Below are 21,972 nucleotides of genomic sequence, written 5' to 3'. Positions count from 1 at the left end.
AAAATCATGAGATATAATAAAATGGTTTGTTTTTTTAAACCACTAAGTTTTGCTATTGGAAAAAAAATGTGGTACCTGGAAATAGGGCGCTATTTGAACAAAAACCTAAAGTGTGACTTTGGCCGTGGGATCATGTGGTGAGTGCATTCTCAAGAAAACCACTGGTGAGAGATTAAAAGAGAGGGAAATATTACTGTAGATTGAACAGAAGTAGATCTTTGCTATATGGAAGCACAAAGTTTGGAAACACTGTCACACTAGTGATGTGGAAAATAGGGTAATTAATAAATTTGTGGATCTGGCTGGAGTGATTTCCAGGCAAAATGTAAACATTCTTTTTGTATTTTATATAAGAAAAGAGAGGAACCAAAGAAGGAAGAATTCAGTTTTCAGGTACAATTTAGACGAAACAGAGCACGGTTTGAAAATAAAATTGTTTCTCATCACTGGTCACTCCCAGCAAGAATTTGAAACTAGAAATGGCTTTAGGACAAAGATCAAATCCAGAGCACTACAGTAAAATATGAACTCAGAGTAAATAGCTCCAGGTGTGCCTGGCTGTTAGACCTTTTGAAGGGAGTGCATAGCAGGGTTTCTAAGAATCGTTAAGGGTATGCCTCTGCTAGACAGGAGGGCCTCTAAGTATCTTTAACAGCAGGTGTCCTATATTTTTTCATTGAGCTTCTTGGATCTATAAGTTAATGCATTCCATCAAATTTGGCAAGTTTTCAATCAGCCACAATTTCTTTTCTTTTTTTTTTTTAATTTCCCTGCATCTTTTTTGTTTCCTTCTGGGACTCTCATTACATGTATGTTGGAACACCTGACTTTTTCTGCAATTTCTGAGCTGAAGCTCTACCACTTCTCAAGAACAACTGATTCTCCTTTTGTTGTCTGCCTGGTTGATACCAGTGACCTGAAATGTTTGTTGAAAACTTACTTGTTTTCTATGTTGGCCTCTATATCCCCTCATCACCCTGAATCTGGACAGAATGTTTGACCGGTAGAGCTGGGTAGAAGTTACACAGTGCCAAGTATGGGCCCAAGCCACAAGACATTGGCAGGTTTCCCTTATCATCCGGCACACTTTTCTCTTAAAGTTTCAAGCTGCCACATAAAAAAGTCCAATGCTTTGATACCACCCTAGTATGAAGAAGCCCAGGATAAGTTCTTAGAGAGGCTGTGTGTAGACAGTGATGCCAGCCAGCCTCCAGGTGGTACAGCCACCCCAGCCTAGGCATCAGGGGTGTGAGTGAAGCCATCTCAGGCTCTCCATAATAGCCCAGGCATGAGATGAATACACAGTAAACTAGCCAATGCCACACAGGGCAGAATTTTTCTAGCTGAGTCTGCCAGAATTTCTCACTCATAAAAATCATGCGAAAGCATAAAATGATTATGATTTTAAGCCACTAAGTTTCGTGGTAGTTACATAGCCATGGATAACTGGAGCAGGAATACTGCTAATGCTCACGCTATGGATTCTTGACAGATGTGGCAACAGTGATGACCAAGGCCTTCCAAAAACAGGGCTATAGAGACAGCCCCAACTCTTCACATAATGGCTTTATAGAACCTAAGAAGAATAAGATGGTCTGGGAGTGTGACACAGATGACGTATGGAATGTGGGAGAAACAACCTAAAAAACAATTAACGGTAAAAAGTAACTCTATCGGGACAGCTATGTGAACTTTACATAAAAAATCACGGCTTCTAGCTGGTAGAACAGAAGTAGTTTCTATTTAGTCATGTAAGGATGGAAGTGAACAGGGCTAACTGCAGGCAAAATGATCAAATAGGTCAATTTTTCCTTCTGTCTCCTCTCCGCAGTACCATCAAGTAAAGAGAGATGGCATCTATGATCAATACATATAATGCAAATCAATTCAATCAATGTTTATCTGGTAAACCGTTGTGACTAAAATGTACAATGAAAATTTTCCTATCTCAAGAAAGAAGTTTAGGCATAAGGGAGCAAGTTATGAGGTATTTCTGAGAGGTAAGAAAAAAATCTTCCTGTTGCTCCGGAACTAACACCCAGTTACCATAAAGACAAATCTCGTTTTTAAAGTATGTGGACATGGGGTGGTAGTAGAAAAAATCTGAAGGAAATGTCTGTGTGGCCTTGAAAAAATGTGATTTCTGCTACCTTGAAAGAATTGAATCCTACTGCTGCTGATAAAAGAGGACCTCTTCTACTTTCTGGAGTTTCTAAGTTTATTCCAGCAGTAGTTCTGTATTCTTACTTCCAGCTAAACCTAGATGGAAGGGATGGAGAGCACCCAGCCAACAGTGCTCCTTTTCACACCCACATACCACTATTCAGGTGGGTTAGTCGACAGCTCGTCAGTAGCTGGAATGAAAAAGTGGAGGTGATACCCAAGAGCTCCTCATATGGCAAGGGTGGGGAAAGCCAGAAAGCATGCCCACCCTATCTGTTTTGGAGCTAGATCTAGAACCTCTAATTACCACTCCATGTCAGAGAGTGACAAACAATTAAAATGTATCAAGGAAAACTCTTAATAACAAAGCTGTTTATAAACTCAGAAGAACAAAAAGAGAATAAGAGATAACGTGGATAGGCTAGATAAGTTGTACTAATTACAGTAATTTAAGTGAATTCCTTACCCCTTAATTACCATGTAGCACAAAAATGATTATGTGTGCTGTGAAATGTATCAGATCCAGCTATAAGTGGCACTGAACAATTCATGTGTGCCAAGTCATGTAGCATGAGCACGTGAACAGTTTCACAAATCAGTGGAAGACACAGGTGTTCTGAGAACGAAGACCCAAGTTCCCAGTTATTAGAAATAAGAGTGAGTGATGATGAGGGAGTAGAAATTCAGTGACCTGGAAAGAAAATGTTCTTTGGACACTCTTCTAAACCTTGTATGGACTATCCAAGGGCCAGGGCAACTGATCCATAAAAGCAGTTTCTCTGCAGTGAAGGAGTCAAACAGCTGTGGCAAAGTGGTCAGTGGTACACAGTATACAAACTTTTGTGCCCAAAGCTGCACATATTAACAGCTATGAAAACATCATGAAGCATTCGTAAAACTTTTTATGGTAATCTACCATTTTAGTTCCTTCTTTGGCAACTTACCGTGAAGCACACATAGTAATACAGAGAGGAGAAATAATGGGAAGGAACAGTGAGAGAGGCACGCTCTGTGAGAGGGGCGGGTATCCAAAAAAGCCCAGCTGGAGATGGGAGAGGGGGGCAGTTTGTCTGGTAGAATTTCAAGAAACAGTTCAGGACAGACAGGCAAGAAATGACACTTGAGAAGTGAGAAGGGTCCCGATCATGAAAAGACTCCCAAATTCCCTAAGGAGTTCGAGCCTGAGAGAGACAGGGAGGTTATTTAAGAAAGTATCATGCTGATATTTGTTTGTTTAAAGATTCTTCTACATGTGATTCCTTTCATATTAAGTCATGGTGTTAGGAGACAGGCTAGCATCTACTCCTGAAGGGAATCACAGTAACTGGAAGGGACGTGAGGAAGCTTCTGGTGAGCTGGTAAGGTTATGTTGCTTGATATGGGTGCTGTTTGTGAGTCTATAGGTGGGTTCAGCCTGTGAAAACATTCACTAGTTGTAGACATATATATCTACTTATTTGTATATAAGTCATACTTCAATGAACAATTGAAAAACAAAAAAGATTACTCTGGCTGAGGGACAGAGAATGGGATGAAGGAAATAGGCAATATATGATGGGTGTGGGGCGGGGGGGGCCTGGGCATTATCGGATGAACTAGAGCACCAGGAAGGATCTGGTGGCTGAACAGCTATGGAAAATGAAAGAATGAGAGGAGTCAAAAGTGACTTGAGTGAAGACTGGGTGGATGGTTGTGCTATGCCCTGATAAAAGGCATACAGGAGGAAAGCCCTCCTGGCTTCCAGCTCCTCATTTATAAAATGAGAAAACATGCCCAAGACAATCCTTAAGGTCTCTGAGATCCTTGATGACAGTATGAACAGTAAGAACTTGGATAGCTTAGAGACAATGAGATAGCCAGGAGTCCAACCTGGCAGAAGACAAGAGAGTAAAAAAAATGCTTCCAATGAAGGAAGAACAAAACCAAACAAATGTGAAACAACAGTCAAACTGGTGTCTACATCGGTATTCATTTAAACAAGAGTACACCCTCACAAATTCCTAGAGGTTGGGGGTGGTAGAGGATAGAGAAGACCTAAAATTGTACTTAAGAACCATGAAGATCAGGAGGCATCTTTGGAAGAGACTGGCTAGTACGAATATGCAGAACCTCGATCTACTGTGAAGTAACATTCAGCTGGGGTATCTGTCTGAACTGACTCAGCAAGACTGTGACCTGTAAACACCCCTCCCCCACACCGTCTGCACCTACGTCAGACGGGTAGGCTCTCAAAACAGTAGTCTTATGGTTTGAACTGGGTCATCTATGGATCTGTTATAAATCATGCTACACAGATTAAACTCCTGGAGAAGTAGTTCACAGCAGCTAAACAGTCTGGGGGAATTAAAGACCATGAAAAACATCTTTACCAATGGATCAAGAACAGCTCAAGATAAAACGATTAGCTATGTTCTAGTAACCACTGCTTGAAATGTGGTGACCTATAATGTCAGGAAACTACTTTTGAGGGTAAAATAGAAAAGGGGTAAATAGATTTTTTTAAACTTGACATATTCATGCCTGGAATGCTTTGAAGTGCTAAATTAAAACAAAGCAGGGAAAATGACATTCTCTTTTCTTCTTAAATATGTTGGGAAGCCAATACTATGTTATAAATAGAGAAAACCACCCCCAGGAAAGCTGGCAAATTCAAGAAGAAAAAGAGCTATTTAGGTTCCCTCTCTTTCAGTCTGTAAGAGGAGGGTGAAGTATTTATACAGGGAAACAGATTTTTGTCTTAAAAATTACAAATACTTCAATCTGGTAGAAATTATTGGAACTATAGTCCAAGACACGTTCTGCAGGCACATTAGAGGGACTTTAAATTCTGCCTTCAATCACTGCAGTCTTCACAAAACTGAAGGACACAATGAATAAATTGAAGGCAGCCACCTTTTAGGATCAGGTCTGCTATTTCCACCATTCTCCTGCCTGTAGAATTCCTAACCGAGAAATGTCACTCAAGCAAATAGTCATCTCCTATGGGGTGCAAGGCTCTTTATACTAAATGTTCCCAAGAACCTCAAAACAATACAGCCATTCACGGCTTAAGAGAGCACTAGGAAAAGAGCTGTCAAGGGCAAACCTTGGCTTTGGTTGCAGCTGAGGCAAGAGCAGCTGCTGCGGCTGTGGCTACATTTCCTTCAGAAATTTCATGTTCTACTTTCTTCTTCCCAATATCACTTTCTCTTTCTTTACAAGTATCAGTGAGTTCCTTGTTCTCTTCAGTCTCCTTTTCTTCTGGGGGGAAAAAAAACCAAACCAGAAAGCTTTATTACCAGTGTGCCCAGTCTCAATAGGCCATCTTACTTCTCACCTCTGCCGCATGATGAACTAAGACTGATGCTACAAAGAGATCTCAGTGCCTTTTGCTTCTTAAGATTTCTACTGAACCATTCCATGCATGTAAGTCTGCTTCTATTTGAGATGGATGTTCTAAATAGTACACTTTGTCTTCTCTTTATTTCTCTAAGCTCTCTGTGTAGTTCCCTTGAATATAAAGGAAAATTCAGGGGAACTAAGCCCTAAGACCAATATGTTTGTTCATCAGTCAATGAAATGCTCTGGGAAACCCAAGGGTCTGGAGAAAATCAGAAGCTGAGAACAGAGTACTTGTGCAAGTCTTTCGAGTCAGGCAGGATGGGACACGCCAGCAACGGACTGGAAATAAAATGGCAGGTCTGTGTGGTGACTTCAGGCACAGCTGAACAACTTGTTTGTCTATATATCACTGAAAACAATGTAGCCACTAGCATCAGCACTGGTACCTAAGTGCAAAATAAAACTCAAATGCATACTTACTGTTATGTTAAGAAACACATAATAAATGAGGGAATATTTCTACACAATTTAACTGCCTACATTTCTCCAGTGCTTTTACTGTTTTATATAATAAAGTCCAAAGAGTTTCCTCAAATTACCTGATTTGATATCTTCACTAACTTCACTATCCTGTTCTTTCTCACTATTTTTTTCATTTTCTCCATCTTGAGCTTTATCACCTTCATCCATTTCATTCTCCCCTTTGTTTTCTGCCTGAAAGGGTTACAAAAGAAGAGGATAGAGAATGAGAAAAAAATTGTCCTTTTACAAGTGATATTATCTTAGAATAACAAAAGGTTCCACTATTTTGGGGAAGAAATGGACTAGGTTCAGAAAGGTCTTGGAGAGAAAAACTGGAAAAGAAATTAATAAATTCAGAGAAATACCTTTCACTACCCTCAACTCCTGAGTGCTCACGAGACTTTAAGTCTCCGAAGCACAAAGTTCCCACCCTCTCTGCTATAAGGCTAGGGATACAGTGTCCAAAGGAATGTCAGTGGGACTCATTTTCATTATTTACTGGTTAAATACTAAATAACTAAACAAACAAATAAATAAATGGTTAGTTGGCTAGAAGGACTAAGAGCATTTAAAATGCACAGTATTGTTTAAACAACAAGGTCCTACTGTATAGCACAGAGAACTATATTCAGTATCCTATAATAAACCGTAATGGAAAAGAATATAAAAAAAGAATGTATATATACACATGTATAAGTGAATCATTTTGCTGTACAGCAGTAATTAACACAGCATTGTAAATCAACTACACTTCAATTAAAAAATAAATAAATAAAATGCACAGTATCAACCAAGAAGCAAGATGAAATGCTGCCAAAATTAAAAGTTGACAAAGCTCTTCAATACAGCCATTTGCAATGGTTTTTAGGAAGAGCCACACTAGAGCAATCATTCATGTTCTGGGGACTGAAAACTTCAATTCCTCTGTGGTCAGGATTTGGTATCATTTGCTGATTTTGAAATCCCTGTGACCTTTGACAAATTGTATAACATCGTCTATAAAATGAAGAGACCATTATTGACTTGATGAACCTGTTTTAAGAACTCAATAAATTCATAAATGTAAATTACAAAGCACAGTATTTAGAACATTGTAAAAACTGTAATTAATTTTACTATTTTCCCCTTCCTCTCCTTATCTATATACAATTTTAAAGCACCGAATATAATCAAAATCTTAAATCCCTGCTTGTATATAGTCACTCAAACAGTGACTGACTGATTATCATGTATCCCGATCTTGAAGAGGCCCGATCTTGTACAGTTCTATTCTTCTTGTCTCCCCTCACGTTTACAGCCTCTACGTGACAAGGATCAGGACACAAACATACTAGGCACTTGGATGCCCTCTGCACACTGCCTTTAGTGTCTCCCCCTCCACTGCTGGTTGGAATATTCGATTCCCCATCCTCCATTTCAATCTTTGTAATTTTACTTGCTCTTTAAAACCTACTTCAAATGTCACCTTCTCATTAAGTTTTCCAAATATTTTTCTGCTGACAGTTAATTCTCCTAGAAAATTCCTTAATATTTTACAATTCTCTTCTGGCACAAGGACAGAACCCAAACCCTACAATTCAATATTCTTAAGGACCATAACTTTTGTATTCATATTCCCAACTGTGCCTGAAAGGGGTACCAAAGCAGAAGTTAGGGAGTAGATAAATCTTTGCTAAATAAATAAATAAATGAAAAATATCCTGTATTATGCCTTAAGAGAACTATACCTTAAACCAGCAAAGTCCAAATGGCTGACAGAATCACTTATAGTCCTCTGAGAGGGACCCAAAAGATCAAAATAAACCCAAACTCTTATGCTGTGAAAGGTAGTGCTCTCTGGCTTGCCTGCTGTGGGAGAATTCAGACAGACTGATTTTTTACCTTTTCAGGCTGCTGACCATCAGTATCTGTTTCCATTTTTTCCTCTTCAGCTCCTTCTACAAGCAAAGGAATAAAAACAAGTAGTAGTACAATGTGGGGGAAAAGTAAAAGCTATGCTGTGAAAGTATCTGAAATACAACTACACACAGTAAAACGGACAAATCTCACAACCATAAGGCTGACATAAAATAACACATACTTTATGATTCTACTAATTTAAAGTTCAAAAACAGATGAAAGTAATCCGTGGTGTTAGAAATCAGGACAGTGGTTAGCCAGGAAAGGGGTGGGTTCAAGAGTGGCTTGGGGTGCTGGTAATGATCTGTTTCTTGATCTTGGGGCTGCTTACATGACTGTGTTTAATTTGTGAAAATGCACTGAACTGCCCACTGAGGGTTTTCATTTTTCTGTATGCATAAAAATTAAAGTTCAAAAACACCTTTTAAGTAAAAAAAGGCAAAAATAAAAATAATTTATTTTTAAAGATACTTAACAAGTATATATTTTGAGTCAGTCGGACACTAGAGAAACAGTGCAGAGCTAGCGATTCACTGAACCTCAAGAGCATCACACTCTGGCTGGGGAGGACATAAGCCAACAAGCCCACTGTGTTTGTGTACAGATGAAACGCTGTGGGAAGCACAGAGGGTATGGCTATCTCAGTCAGGGAAGGATAATAATTGCATGAGAATTTTCGAGGCAGACAGGGCTGGTGGGTGGGGGGCGGGGGCAGTGGTAGTACTTGTATAGAGAAGGACATTTCAAGGAAAGGAGGCAAAAAGACTCAAGGGCGTAGGGGAAATTTAAGTTGTGGTGACAACTAGAAAAGAGAAGAGAGATCAAAAAGAGGGAGATAATGCTGATAGGGGCTGTATAATGAAGAGACCTGAATGTTGTGCTAAGGAGGCCTTAACTACATCCTGTAGATAAAAAGTTAACAAAGACTTAAAAACAAAAACATGATACAATCAGATAAATATTTCTGGTTTTAGAACTTTATACATAAACAAATGTTTCAAACATAATGAGGGTTTGTTGTGGTTTTAAATAAAAACATTCAAATATCCTATAGCTTAAATTTTTATATTGTCCTCATAAATTATAAGGCTAATAGCATTTATACTCAATGAGAATATTTAAACATATTAAACAAAGATGTTTAAAACTAACAGTGTTAAAGTTACTAAATAGGAAAATCTCTATTTTTCCAATTCTTAAGAATATAATGAGATCTTCTTGCTTCCAGAATTACAGCTGAATAGGAGCTCCAAAGGACATGATATTTTAAGACATCATGAATCTCATATCAGGTAGAAGAGCTTTTAAAGATCACCACCTTCCCCAAAATGCCCAAGGCGTACAGAACCAGAAGTGGGACCAGAGTGTGGAAGTAGTGGGACCAGGTTCTGATTATTTGGGAATCTGAAAGGGAAAGGTTGCCTAGACATATCTGCTTCTAATACCTCACCATCAGGAAGTTGAGCCCATGGACTAGCCAACTGCAGGGCAGGAAAGGAAGCCTAGGATTCGTGCACAGAGAGCCAGCCACAAGGATGGCCAATGTGATCTCAAGCCAGTGGCAACCCCTGGCTACCTGAAAAAGCAGCAGAAGCATCCTCTGCAGATAGTTTTTCCAATTCCAATTTTAGCCAAAAAGACATCAGAGTAATAAGCTCAACAAAGAGCAAACATCAAGAAAGAAAGCCACTAAGACTGAACAGAAACATTAATCAAACAGATTCAGAACCTGAGGATTGCCAATATGAGATCTGTCAGACCCTCAATCTAGTGTAGCCATGGATGCAATATGTAGAGAATCACAAAGATCTCCAATCAACGTGAGAGTATTAGCGATTATCAGAAATTAAAAAAAAAAAAACCCAAAAGATAAAAATATTTCCTAGAAATGAAGTCAGGGTAAACAGATTAAATCAGGTGAAGAGAGAATTACAAAACTGTAAAACATATCTAAAGAAACGATCCATATATAGAACGGGACAATGGGGAATATGGAAACATGGAAAAAGATATGCCAGGCAAAACCAAATCCAAGGAATGGCAGTAGCCTTTCTGTGGTACTGTAAGTCAATATAGACATTAAGAATAGAGTATTATTAGAAGTAGATGGTAAAACATAATGATGAAAAAGGTTTAATTCACCAAAAAATTGTTAATTTTTTATACTTTTAGGAACCTAATAAGAGTGTCAAACTATATAAAGCAAAAACTGACTGAATGGCAAAGAGAAAATGAAAATGTACATCATGGTAGGGAATTTAAACAGACTTGTCTCAATTAAGACATACAGTGGATGGTTCTAACATATACATGTAGAATTCTACACCTAACAATTAGAGAATATATACATATTAATTTCAAGCTTACATGGAACATTAAAAAAAAATACTGATCACATCTTATAGCACACACACACACACAAATCAATAAAAAGTTTAATCCATTCTAAAAAAAAAAAATACTTATCACATATTAAGCCATAAAGCTACTTTTCACAAATTTCAAAAAGTCAATGGTATACAGACTAAGTTCTCTCACCACAATGCAATGAAATTATAAGTTTAAAATATAAATTTCTCTGTGCTTGGAAATATAATTTTGAGAATCAGTAAAAATAGCACTTAGGAGGAAATGTAAATGTGAAATAAGCCTTCTTATTTTTACCTTAGAAAAGAAATAAAGGTTCAAAGTCTACAAGCTGTACATCCTTTTTAAGAAAATAGAAAAGAAAAACAGAATATAGGAGGTAGGGAGAAAAAAATTACAAGAGTGGAAAAAAAATCAAAGAAATTTAAAAAAGAGAGTTTAAATATATAACAGAATCATATATCTCTTCCGTGACAGATCAAGAAAAGAGATGAAAGGCACAAATTAATAATATTAGGAATGGAAGAAAGGCCGTAACTATTGATAAAAAAGCAAAGGTCAAAAAGGAAGTTGACAACAACCTACTGAAGAGGCGAAAATATTTGCAAATAATATGACTGATAAAGGGTTAATATCCAAAATATATAAACAGCTCACTCAATATAAAACAAAATCCAATTAGAAAATGGGCAGAAAACCTGAATAAACATTTTCCAAAGAAGACATACAGATGGCCAATAGGCACACGAAAAGATGCTCAAAGTTGTTAATCATCAGAGAAATGCAAATCAAAACCCTATGAGGTATCACCTCACACCTTTCAAAATGGCTCTCAATGAAAAGACCACAAATAACACATGCTGGCAAGGAAGTGGAGAAAAGGGAACCGTAGTACACAGTTGGTGGGAATGTAAATCGGTGCAGCCATTATGGAAAAACAGTATGGAGGTTCCTCAAAAAACTAAAAATAAAACTTCCATATGATCTAGCAATTCCACTCCTGGATATATATTCAAAGAAATGAAGACACTAATTCAAAAAGATACAAGCAACCCAATGTTTGTAGCAGCAGTTACTTAACAGTGGCCAAGATATGGATACAACTTAAGTATACACCAAAGGATGAATGGATAAAGAAGATGTGGAACACACACACACACACACACACACACACACACACAGGAATATTACTCAGCCATAAAAAACAATGGAATTTTGCCATGTGCAACAACATGGGTGGACTTGGAGGGTACCATGCTTAGTGAAATAAATCAGACAGAGAAAGACAACTACTCTATGTTATCACTTATATGAGGAATATAAAAAATAAAACAAACTAACATAACAAAACAGAAAGACTCACAGATATAGAGAATAAATTAGTGGTTACCAGTGAGGAGAGTGAAGGGGAGAGCGGCAAGACAGGGGTAGGGGATTAAGAGGTACAAACTATTAGGTATAAAATAAATAAGCAACAAGGACATATTTTATAGTACAGGGAATATAGCCAATATTTTATAATAACTATAAATGTAGTATAAGCTATAAAAATATTGAATCACTATGTTGTACATCTGAAACTAATATAATATTGTAAATCAACTACACTTTAATAAAAAAGTGGAAGTGACAAACTGTTCTGAAAAACTTCAGGCCAAATAAAATAGGAAAATTAGATTAAATGAACAAATTATTAGAAAATTTATTTACTAAACAGATTTGGGAAGAAAAAGAAGTATACTAACAGAAAAACTGAAATAGTTTAAAAAAAACAAAAACACCACAGGTTCAGATGTTTTTACTGGGGAATTCTACTTTTTTTTTTTAAATAAATTTATTTTATTTTTTTATTTTTGGCTGCATTGGGTCTTCATTGCTGCGCGCAGGCTTTCTCTAGTTGCAGCGAGCAGGGGCTACTCTTCGTTGAGGTGCTCAAGCTTCTCACTGCGGTGGCTTCTCTTGTTGCGGAGCACAGGCTCTAGGCGTGCAGATTTCAGCAGTTGTGGCTCATGGGCTCTAGAGCACAGGCTCAGCAGTTGTGGCTCATGGGCTTAGTTACTCCGCGGCATGTGGGATCTTCCTGGACCAGGGCTCAAACTCGTGTTCCCTGCGTTGGCAGGCAGGTTCTTAACCACTGTGCCACCAGGGAAGCCCTCTACCAAACTTTTAGGGAAAAGATGATTATAATCTTCATAAACTTTTCCGGAGAACACAGAAAAGGGAATACCTTCTAACTCATTCTATGAGGCCAGTATAACCTTGATTCACAAATCAGATATGGACAACAGATAAGGAATATTAGAGGACACTAGACTAAATCTCATTCATAATCACAAATGAAAAACTTCTAAACAAAATATCTAAAGACAGAAAACAGTAGTATATAAAAAAAGGCAATATATTATTACAAAATAATATGACAGTAACAGAAGAGTGATATAACATTAATATGTCTATCAACTTATTTGCTCACACACATAAAAAGTAATAAAACTGAGTATCTTCCATGACAAGCTAGCTTTCATGACAAGGGCTAAAAGGAAAGTTCCTGTGCTCCCCAAAGATTGTTACTGATAATCCTACAATAAATGTCATTCTTCATGGAGAGATGCCTATAGTATTCCCTTTAAAATCAAGAGCAAGACATGGATACCAGTATTACTACTTTCCTTTGATACTGCCATAGAAATCTTGGTCTAGGTAGTCAATAAAGAAAAAGAAATTAAAGAGGGCTGGAAAGGAAACAAGAAAATACTTATGATTTGCAGAGAATAAAACTATGTACCTAGAAGAATCCGCAGAAAAGTTATTAGAAATAATGACAGCGTTGCAAGGCAGTTAGCTATAAAATTAACATGCAAAATCAACTGCATTTCGATATGCTAACAAAAATCAATTCTAGATAAAGACACATAAAAAAAAAAACTTGAATCATCTCCTAATCACAACACAAAAAGTGCCAACCATAAAACAGAAGACAAAACTCTATTAATATCAAGGACTTCTTTTCATTGAGATGACAAAAAGAACAAGTAACAAAATAAGAGAAAACACATGTAGCACAGCAACTAGAAGATTAGTACATCAGATTTATAAAGAAAAACATAAATACAATAGAAAAGTAAGTAAAAGACAAGAACAGTTATTTTACAGAATGACATATGACCAGTAAATTTAAGATACTCAAATTAGTTATAAGAAAAATGTAATTTAAAACCATAAAAGAACATCATTTTACACCTGCTACATCAGCAGAGTCTAACACTAGGAAGGTGTTGGATCAAGTGTTACTGGTCAACTTTGGGAAAAAACTTGGAGTTTCCTAAAACAGTGTTGCTCATGTTCAAGGTTCAATGTTCCAGAATGTTCAATGCTCTTTTCTCCTTTCCTTTATTAAGAAATCTACTTTATGAAAAAATGACAACTGAATTAAAGAGAGCTTAGTGATGCATACTTCTTAACTCAGTGTGGCAACTGGTCCACCAACCACACTTCAAGGAGCACTGCATCTAAGCAAAACCCTATATGTGTACACTGTGAGGCATGTACAAGACTGTATGTACATGCATGTTTGAAATAGAAAAACAGGAAACAACCCAAACTGTCTGTTCAACAATAAGAGAAGGGATAATTAAAATGAGTTATAATCACATACCAGAATATCTTACAGCAGTGGAAATAAATTAACTATGGTTACATGGATAATGCAACTTCATGAATAAATATTGAAAATATAATACTGAGTTAAAAATAAAAGTCTTAGAAGTATAAATCTACCATGTTTTCTAAGGCTTAAAAACAAACAAAATTATAACCAACATATATTAAGTACATCTTTGTGATTAAAAATTGCTTATGGGCTTCCCTGGTGGCCCAGTGGTTAAGAATCCACCTGCCAATGCAGGGGACATGGGTTCGAGCCCTGGTCTGGGAAGATCCCACATGCGGCGGAGCAACTAAGCCCGTGCACCACAGCTACTTCGCCTGCGCTCTAAAGCCCGCAAGCCACAACTACTGAGCCTGCGTGCCACAACTACTGAGCCTGCATGCCACAACCACTGAGCCCGTGAGCCACAACTACTGAGCCCACGTGCCACAACTACTGAGTCCACGTGCCACAACTACTGAGCTCGTGCGCCTAGAGCCCATGCTCCGCAACAAGAGAAGCCACCGCAATGAGAAGCCCACGCACCGCAACGAAGAGTAGCCCCTGCTCGCCGCAACTAGAGAAAGCCCATGTGGAGCAACAAAGACCCAACACAGCCAAAAAATAAATAAATAAAATAAATAAATATTTAAAAAAAATTGCTTAAAACGTAGCTGAACAATATTAAAAAATTCAGGATTCTTAAGGCTGGGAGTGGGAAGGTGAAAAGATGAGGTAAGAGGGAAACAGAGAGAAATCACTGGTAATGTTCTAATTAGTTCAGATGAAATATGTAACATGCATTAAGACACATTAAAATATAACAATAAAATGACTTGAACAAAAAAACCAAATGCAGATGGAGTTTTTTTAAGCCCCCAAACCTCACAAGTTACTCTTTTTTTTTGAGAATCATACAGGTGTTTTTTAAATTTATTTTTAACATCTTTATTGGAGTATTACTGCTTTACAATGGTGTGTTAGTTTCTGCTGTATAACAAAGTGAATCAGCTATACATATACATATATCCCCATATCTTCTCCCTCTGGCGTATCCCTCCCTCCCTCCTTATCCCACCCTTCTAAGTGGTCACAAAGCACTGAGCTGATCTCCCCTCACAAGTTACTCTTAACTGAATGTGCATTAGGCCACCTTTGCTGAGTCAACAATTACACACTGAATAAGTATTATGTGGGAGAAATGCAGTATTTTTTTTTATAAAAATAATCTACATTTGAAATAACTAACCACAACCTATAGCTCTGCATTCTAAAAAGATAACACTCTCTCTCTATTGTAAGGCAAGCCAAATTTGATATCAACTCTTTAATTAGCTATGATTCCAAGATGAAGAGTTACATAATATTAATATCCATTCATATAATGATGGTGCAGTTAGAGACAGACCCTCTGTAAGGGGGAAAATCTCAGACTTTTAAGGAGATGTCTATTAAGAGTTTAATTATGAGTTGTGTATTTCTCAAAATGCTACGTGCAAGAGTATGTAAAGTGTCTTCTATCAACATTTTTTTTAAAGCTGCTATTAGACATATTCTTGGGGAGAGAGAGAGAAAGAGAGGGAGGGAAGGAGAGAGGGTGCGCGCATGCACGCTTGTCTTTGGTCTGAATTCTGATTAGAACTGTAAACCCTGAAGAGGTTGCAGCCGCTCACATATCCCTTAATGTCATATTTTTTAAATATTTATTTTATTTATTATTTATTTTATTTATATGGTTGCACTGGGTCTTAGTTGCGGCAGGTGGGCTCCTTAATTGTGGCATACGGGATCTAGTTCCCTGACCACGGATCGAACCTGGGACCCCTGCAATGGGAGTGTGGAGTCTTAACCACTGTGCCACCAGGGAATTCCCCTCCCTTAATGTCACCTTGTTGGTGTCAATAAATTAGAAGGTTGAGACTCTTTCCCTACAAATATATGGCCTGACCCATGTCTGCAGAGTTAATGAAAGAAGATACTAGAATGAATAAAATGAAATCCCCAACTTAGAAACACATAACATAAACTAGTGAGCGACATGCCAAAGACAAAAAGAAAGAGAAAGTAAAAAAAAAAAATCCTCTGACCAGGTAATTAATGCCTTGTCAGCCAGGGGAAAATACCAACATCACAGTTTACAATTAGCTCTTCATGCTGTAGAACGGGTTGGTAAACATTTTCTGTAAAGGGTGAGATAGTAACTCTTTTCAGCTTTGCAGGCCCCACAGTCCTAGTTGCATCTACTCAACTCTGCCATAGTAGCACAAAATCAGCCACAAAAGCCGCTTGGAAATGAATGGGTGTGGCTGTGTTCCAATAAAACTTCATGGACACTGAAATCTAAACGTCATATAATTTTGCATATCACAAAATACTATTCTTTTGGTTTTATCCAAACATTTAAAAATGTAAAATCCATTCTCATATATTGTGGGCTAAATAAAAATAGGTGGCAACTTGGATTTGGCCCAAGAACCAAAATTTGCTAACCCCTGCTCTAGAAAAATAGGATGAGTTCTGGATACAGACTAAGTACGAATCCTGTCCCCACAATTTACCAGCTCAAGTGACCCTGGGCAAGCTCCTTAGTTGACAGCGGCTTCAGTTTGCTTAGGTACAAAAGGAGAATAATTATTATTTCCTTCACAAGGGTAGTGCTAAGGATTAAGTTAATTATTTCATGTAAAATGCAATAACTGTCTGGTTCATAGTGAGTGCTCAATGACAATTATTAATATTATCAGAAAGTTCAGTTGGCTGGACCCAGGCCCTATCTCTCTATTAACATGAGCCCTTTCCGTGGCCTTTGGCACTGCTTCAGGGACAACAAAGGGCTCTCATTCTTCCCTGGACTGCCAAAGATCCTTCCCAATCTAGTTTATTATCTGACTTACCCTCCCCATGTGATCTTTTCTGCAAAGGACCAGTTGGTTTTATAAAATGACCTGCCCATGTCCCATTCTCTTAAAATGTTACTAATGGGTCAGCGATACCTGACCAATCTGAGCGACAAGGGGTCAGCAAACGAGGGCAGCTTTTGTAAATAAAATTTTATCAGAACACAGCCGAGCTCATTTATTTAAGTATTGTCTATGGATGCTTTTGCACCACAAAGGTAGAACTGAGTAGTTGCGACAGAGACCATCTGGTCTGCAAAAGCCTAAAGTTTTTACCATTTGGCCCTTTATAGAAAAAGGTTGTTAACCTCTGTGATAGAAAATACATGCTAATATGATAGTCCTGCTTATGAACAAAGATACTCTGGACACTGTATCTTTGAGACACTGTCTGAAGACACTATCTTCAGAGACACTGTCGGACTCTGAAGGTCTCAACTTTAATGTTGGAAATTGAGGGACACTGGTGGTGAGACGCGAGGGTGGCCTCATGCGACACCTGCCTCAAGGTTTTCATGTCCTTGTATGAACCCCTTCTCTTGAGTGTGAGTAGCATCTGTGATTTGTTTCTAGCCACAACAGAATATAGCAAAGGTGACAGGATGTTAGTTTATATAAGACCCTGTGCTGTTACTTGCTCTGGAGACCCTCCTTGCTGGCTTGATGAAGTAAGCTGCCATGCTGGGGAAGCCTAAATGGCAAAGAACCCTGGGTGGCCCTAGGAGCTGAGGGAAGCTTCCAGCTAGCAAGAAATTGAGGCTTTCCATTCTACAACTGGAAGTAAATGAATTCTGAGAACAGGAGTGACCTTGGGGGTGGATTCTTCAACAGATGAGAACGTAGTCCAGCCACCTTGATGGTAGCCTTTTGAGATCCTATGCAGAGGACAAGTTAGGCTGTGCATAGACTTCTGACTCACAGAAACTATGAGATAATAAATATATCTTGTTTTAAGCCACTAATTTTGTGGTAATTTGTTATGCAGCAATAGATAACCACTATACCTCCTAAGCTTTTGAATGAACCTCAACCGAGGGTGAGAAGCAAATTATCTAGCATCCATGATTAACAATGTCTTCAGAGACTACAAATAGAAAATGGTCTCATCCACCAGACTATTTCGTTTCCAGTCACCACCCCTTTCTCCTAGCTTCTGCAGTGCAGGGTGGTTTTCAGTCTAGTAATAATATGGTTAGCAAAACCAAAATGAGGAGAGAGAGAAACCATTCCCTAAAGAGTTGAGGGAACTGGAAAAGTTAGCTTTGAGGAGAGAATTAAATGCTTGCAAAATACCTGCCTTTAATAAAGTATGTTATGAATAAGTAATGATGCTCTTTAGAAAGAATTATGATTATTTGGTGAGATTACTCTCCATTTCCTACACATCATCTGTAAACTGCCAGCAGTTACTTCCTAAAACAGACAAAACCACGTTACTTCTACTCTCTGGCATCTTCTCAAAGTCTACAAGGTAAAAGCCCTTCAAAATCAGCCCCACACCTACAAAGCTGCCCTTGGCCACAGTACCTGCTCCCCACAGACTTCTTTGTACTATTTTCAGAATATGCCACCTATGTTCATTCCTTCTTCCTTCTTCATTATTGTTTAAAAGGTCATGTCCTTGGTGCAGCCTTCCCTAACTGACCCAAGCATAAATAATCGTGTTTCCTCCACATGTGCCTCTACCTATAGCTGTATTTCCTTTTTATAATGATATCCCCTCCCCCACCATAAATATTCTTCAAGGACAGGGTGATTATTTAATTCAGTGATTCACAAAGTGTGGTCTAGGTACCTTGGGGGTTCCCAAGGTCAAAACTATTTTCATAGCAACACAAAGATGTTACTTGCCTTTTCACTCTCATCTCACACAAGTGTGGCGTATGGCTTTCCAGAGGCTGCATGATGAAGTCAGCTATAGAAATGTGCACCTATGTATTATTTTTTAAAAGTTTCCCAGTACCAATTTTTAAACTTTTTAAAAAAAATAAATTTATTTATTTATTTGTTTTTTAAAAATTTTTGGCTGTGTTAGGTCTCCGTTGCTGTGCACGCGGGCTTTCCCTAGTTGCAGTGAGCGGGGGCTACTCTTTGTTGCAGTGCGCATGCTTCTCACTGCGGTGGCTTCTCCTGTTGCTGAGCACGGGTTCTAGGCGCGCAGGCTTCAGTAGCTGTGGCTCACAGGCTCTAGAGCGCAGCCTCAGTAGTTGTGGCGCATGAGCTTGGCTCCTCCGCGGCATGTGGGATCTTCCCGGGCCAGGGATGGAACCCATGTCCCCTGCACTGGCAGGCGGATTCTTAACCACTGTGCCACCTGGGAAGCCCTCCCACAATCAATTTTTAATATAGTAAATGTCAACAGATATAATACAAATAAACTGAAGAAGCATTTTGGGTTCCTTGATATTTTAAAAAGGCAAAGAAGTCCTGAGACCAAAACATTTTAGAAATGTGAGTCCAATAATTTTTGTCTTCCCAGGGAAGGAGAGAATGGTAGGAACTCATTCAACACTTCTGGGAGACTAATCACGTCATTCCCTGTATTAAAGTTCAAACGTTCCATAAAGCTGGCAATATACAGTCTAACCAGGCTCGCGAGCCTTGTATCAAACTCTCTATAACCTAGCTCCAACCTACCTCTGTAAGCTGCTCTCTTTCTACATCCTTATTTGAACTTTGTATTGTGGCCAACCTGGTTTACTTCCTGCCATTTGAACAACCTTCCATTTCCATCTCTGTGCCTTTGTTCACATTGTTCTACAGAACTGAATACTGTACTTGCTCCAACCAGGCTCAGTGACATTGTAAACTTCTTTTTTCAACATTCAGCTCAAATCCTACTTTCTTTGTGAAGTCTTCTCTAGCCTAAAATTACACGTCCCATTGTGTTCATTCTTACAGCACTTCCTATCTACAGTCCTCCTTGAACAATTAATACTATATACTTCATTCTATCTCCAATCCTCCAACACTGAATTATTTTTCCATGTATATGTAACTCATCACAAAAAATAGCCCCAATTATTAGAGGGTATTTCGTGTGTCTTACATAACTGCCCCACAGCAAGAGAGCTACATCAAGTAACTGATATGGTTATACCTGATTTGACCAAAAAAAAAAAAAAAGTCACCAAAGGCAGACAATTGTATTACATAAGGGAAGCCAATTTCTTCCTAAAAATTCTTATCCTACCATCTAATAAATATGATTCATTAGGCAAGTCACTTAAATCCTAGCTAGTCCTTAGAGGTTAAATGTCCTATTGTGAGCTGCTCAGAAGTTTGAATTTCTATTTCAATGCCTCTTGAAATAGATCTGAAAGAGCCCTTCAAATAAAACAGTGACAAACAGAAGAGAGAAGCCCACTCCACATGACGTAGTCAAAGATCAAATACTGATCTACTTTTTCCTGAGGTTCACTAGCCTAGCATGTTTTCACACATTGGTGTTTTAGAACTGCCTGACTTTAAAGATGTTATGGGAATCCTCAGGATGAGAAGAATGAGGCTATTTATATGCTGTGAATAGTATCTGAGGCAAGAATTGTAACAGTCACTTCTGGGCTTTATGTTCCTAGAAAGTGACCTTTTCAACATTATTATTATCAGGATGCTCTTCTTAATCTCCTGATGGACTCCAGACTAGTTCTTAACCTTCTCGAAAACTAGGAGTAATGAGTTGGGTTCTTCTGCACAGAGCTGTGACACATTATTCAAGATACACTCCTTGGAGTCCTGTATTCCATAAGGTGTTAATCCACTCACTGATACAGAAGAATCTTCTCTGAACGTTCTACTTGTGATTCAATTTCCCTAAAAGCATAGTCAATTATAAGGAAAAAGCATCAATGAACTTAATCTTTCAAATTCCTCTAAACCAGAATTAAGATACAGACGGTAAATCTACTCAGTAGCAAAAATAAATAAATAAATAAAATAAAACCAATACTTGAGGCTAGGAAATACAAATGGAGGGTACAATAGTAAGTATCTGACAGACTCTTGACAGGTTCTTAAATATACATATACATTCCAACTCTCTAGGGAGAAGGGCTGATGACCTAAAAGGGGCTGAGAATCATTCCGTTATGATATTTATTTAGGAAAATGTTCTTATTCTTAGGAGACACATGCTGAATTATTTAGGGGGTACAAAGAGTCATGATGTCTACAACTTACTTTGAAATAATTCACCAAAATAATAATAAAATAAAAATTATTTATTAGATTCCTAGATAGATAAAAATGGCAAAATTGAACCTAACTGGTAGGCATACGAGATTTCACTGTGTTATCCTATTAACATTTCAGTATGTTTGGCTACAAGTAAACAGGTTATCAGAAAGGCTATTTTGTTTAGTCTCCAGGTCAAATTAAAAAAAAAAATTAATGAAGCTCTTTAATAAAAGGCTTAGTGATAAAGTAAAAAAAAATCTTTAATATTCAAACATATTACGTACATTATTTGAAAAACAAATCAATTTAACAATTCCTAGATGGGGTCTATTCTCAACCTAGTAGAATAAAACTTAAAAACATAGGTCAGACCCTGACACTCTTCCGTTCAAACCCCTCATTTGGCTCCACCTCAGAGTAAACATTAAAATGTTACAATGGCCCACAAGGCCCCTCATAATCTCCTTTGACCTCCTCTACCCTGCAATTCAGCTACCTGCCCATGATTCTCCTTGCTATTCCTCAACTATGCCAGGCAGCTCCTGTCCAGCGGCCTGTACACTGGCTGCTCCCAATGCTTGGAACCCTTTGACCTTAGATGTCTACACGGTTCCCCCTTCCTTGCCTTCCACTTACATCTTTGCTCAAATGTCACTTTCTTGGTGAGACATTCATTCCCTGACCATTTAAAACTGCAATTCCCCACACTTCACTCTTATTGACAGGTCCCTGCTCTATTTTCACCATGCCACTTACCAGCCAACACACTCTTTCTACATATTTACATTTAATGTATACATTCTAAAGCTTTACATATTAGACGCCTGTCCATCTTCCACCTATAAAATATAAAGTCCACAAGGGCAGGAATTTTGGTTGGCTTTGTTTACCAGTACCCTAGCACCTAGAACACAATGAGACGCCATGGTAACACAACATATTTACAGTCTTATTTATCTCTGAGTTAAAAGGGGAAAAAAA

At 38.1% G+C, this 21,972-nt stretch overlaps 1 protein-coding gene across 5 annotated transcripts in view; it reads right to left on the bottom strand.

Moving 5' to 3' along the window:
* Positions 1 to 21,972, bottom strand: part of SMARCC1 (SWI/SNF related, matrix associated, actin dependent regulator of chromatin subfamily c member 1) — a 192,668-nt gene that overhangs the window by 40,720 nt on the left and 129,976 nt on the right. For 4 of the 5 annotated variants that reach the window (XR_009009515.1, XM_057554907.1, XM_057554909.1 and 1 more), the window contains exons 22-24: positions 7,888 to 7,943; positions 6,084 to 6,198; positions 5,249 to 5,403 (exon numbers count right to left, since the gene is read on the bottom strand). Coding sequence is in view for 4 of the 5 variants with exons in the window: in XM_057554907.1 (XP_057410890.1) it covers positions 5,249 to 5,403; positions 6,084 to 6,198; positions 7,888 to 7,943 (326 nt within the window). In the remaining variant the exon portion in view is untranslated. The remainder of the gene's footprint in view (positions 1 to 5,248; positions 5,404 to 6,083; positions 6,199 to 7,887; positions 7,944 to 21,972) is intronic. The other variant, XM_057554908.1, reaches the window with a different exon arrangement.

Source organism: Balaenoptera acutorostrata, chromosome 10 (assembly GCF_949987535.1).
Source record: "Balaenoptera acutorostrata chromosome 10, mBalAcu1.1, whole genome shotgun sequence".
NCBI classification, from domain to species: Eukaryota; Metazoa; Chordata; class Mammalia; order Artiodactyla; family Balaenopteridae; genus Balaenoptera; species Balaenoptera acutorostrata.
This window is presented reverse-complemented; position numbering and strand designations above follow the sequence as displayed.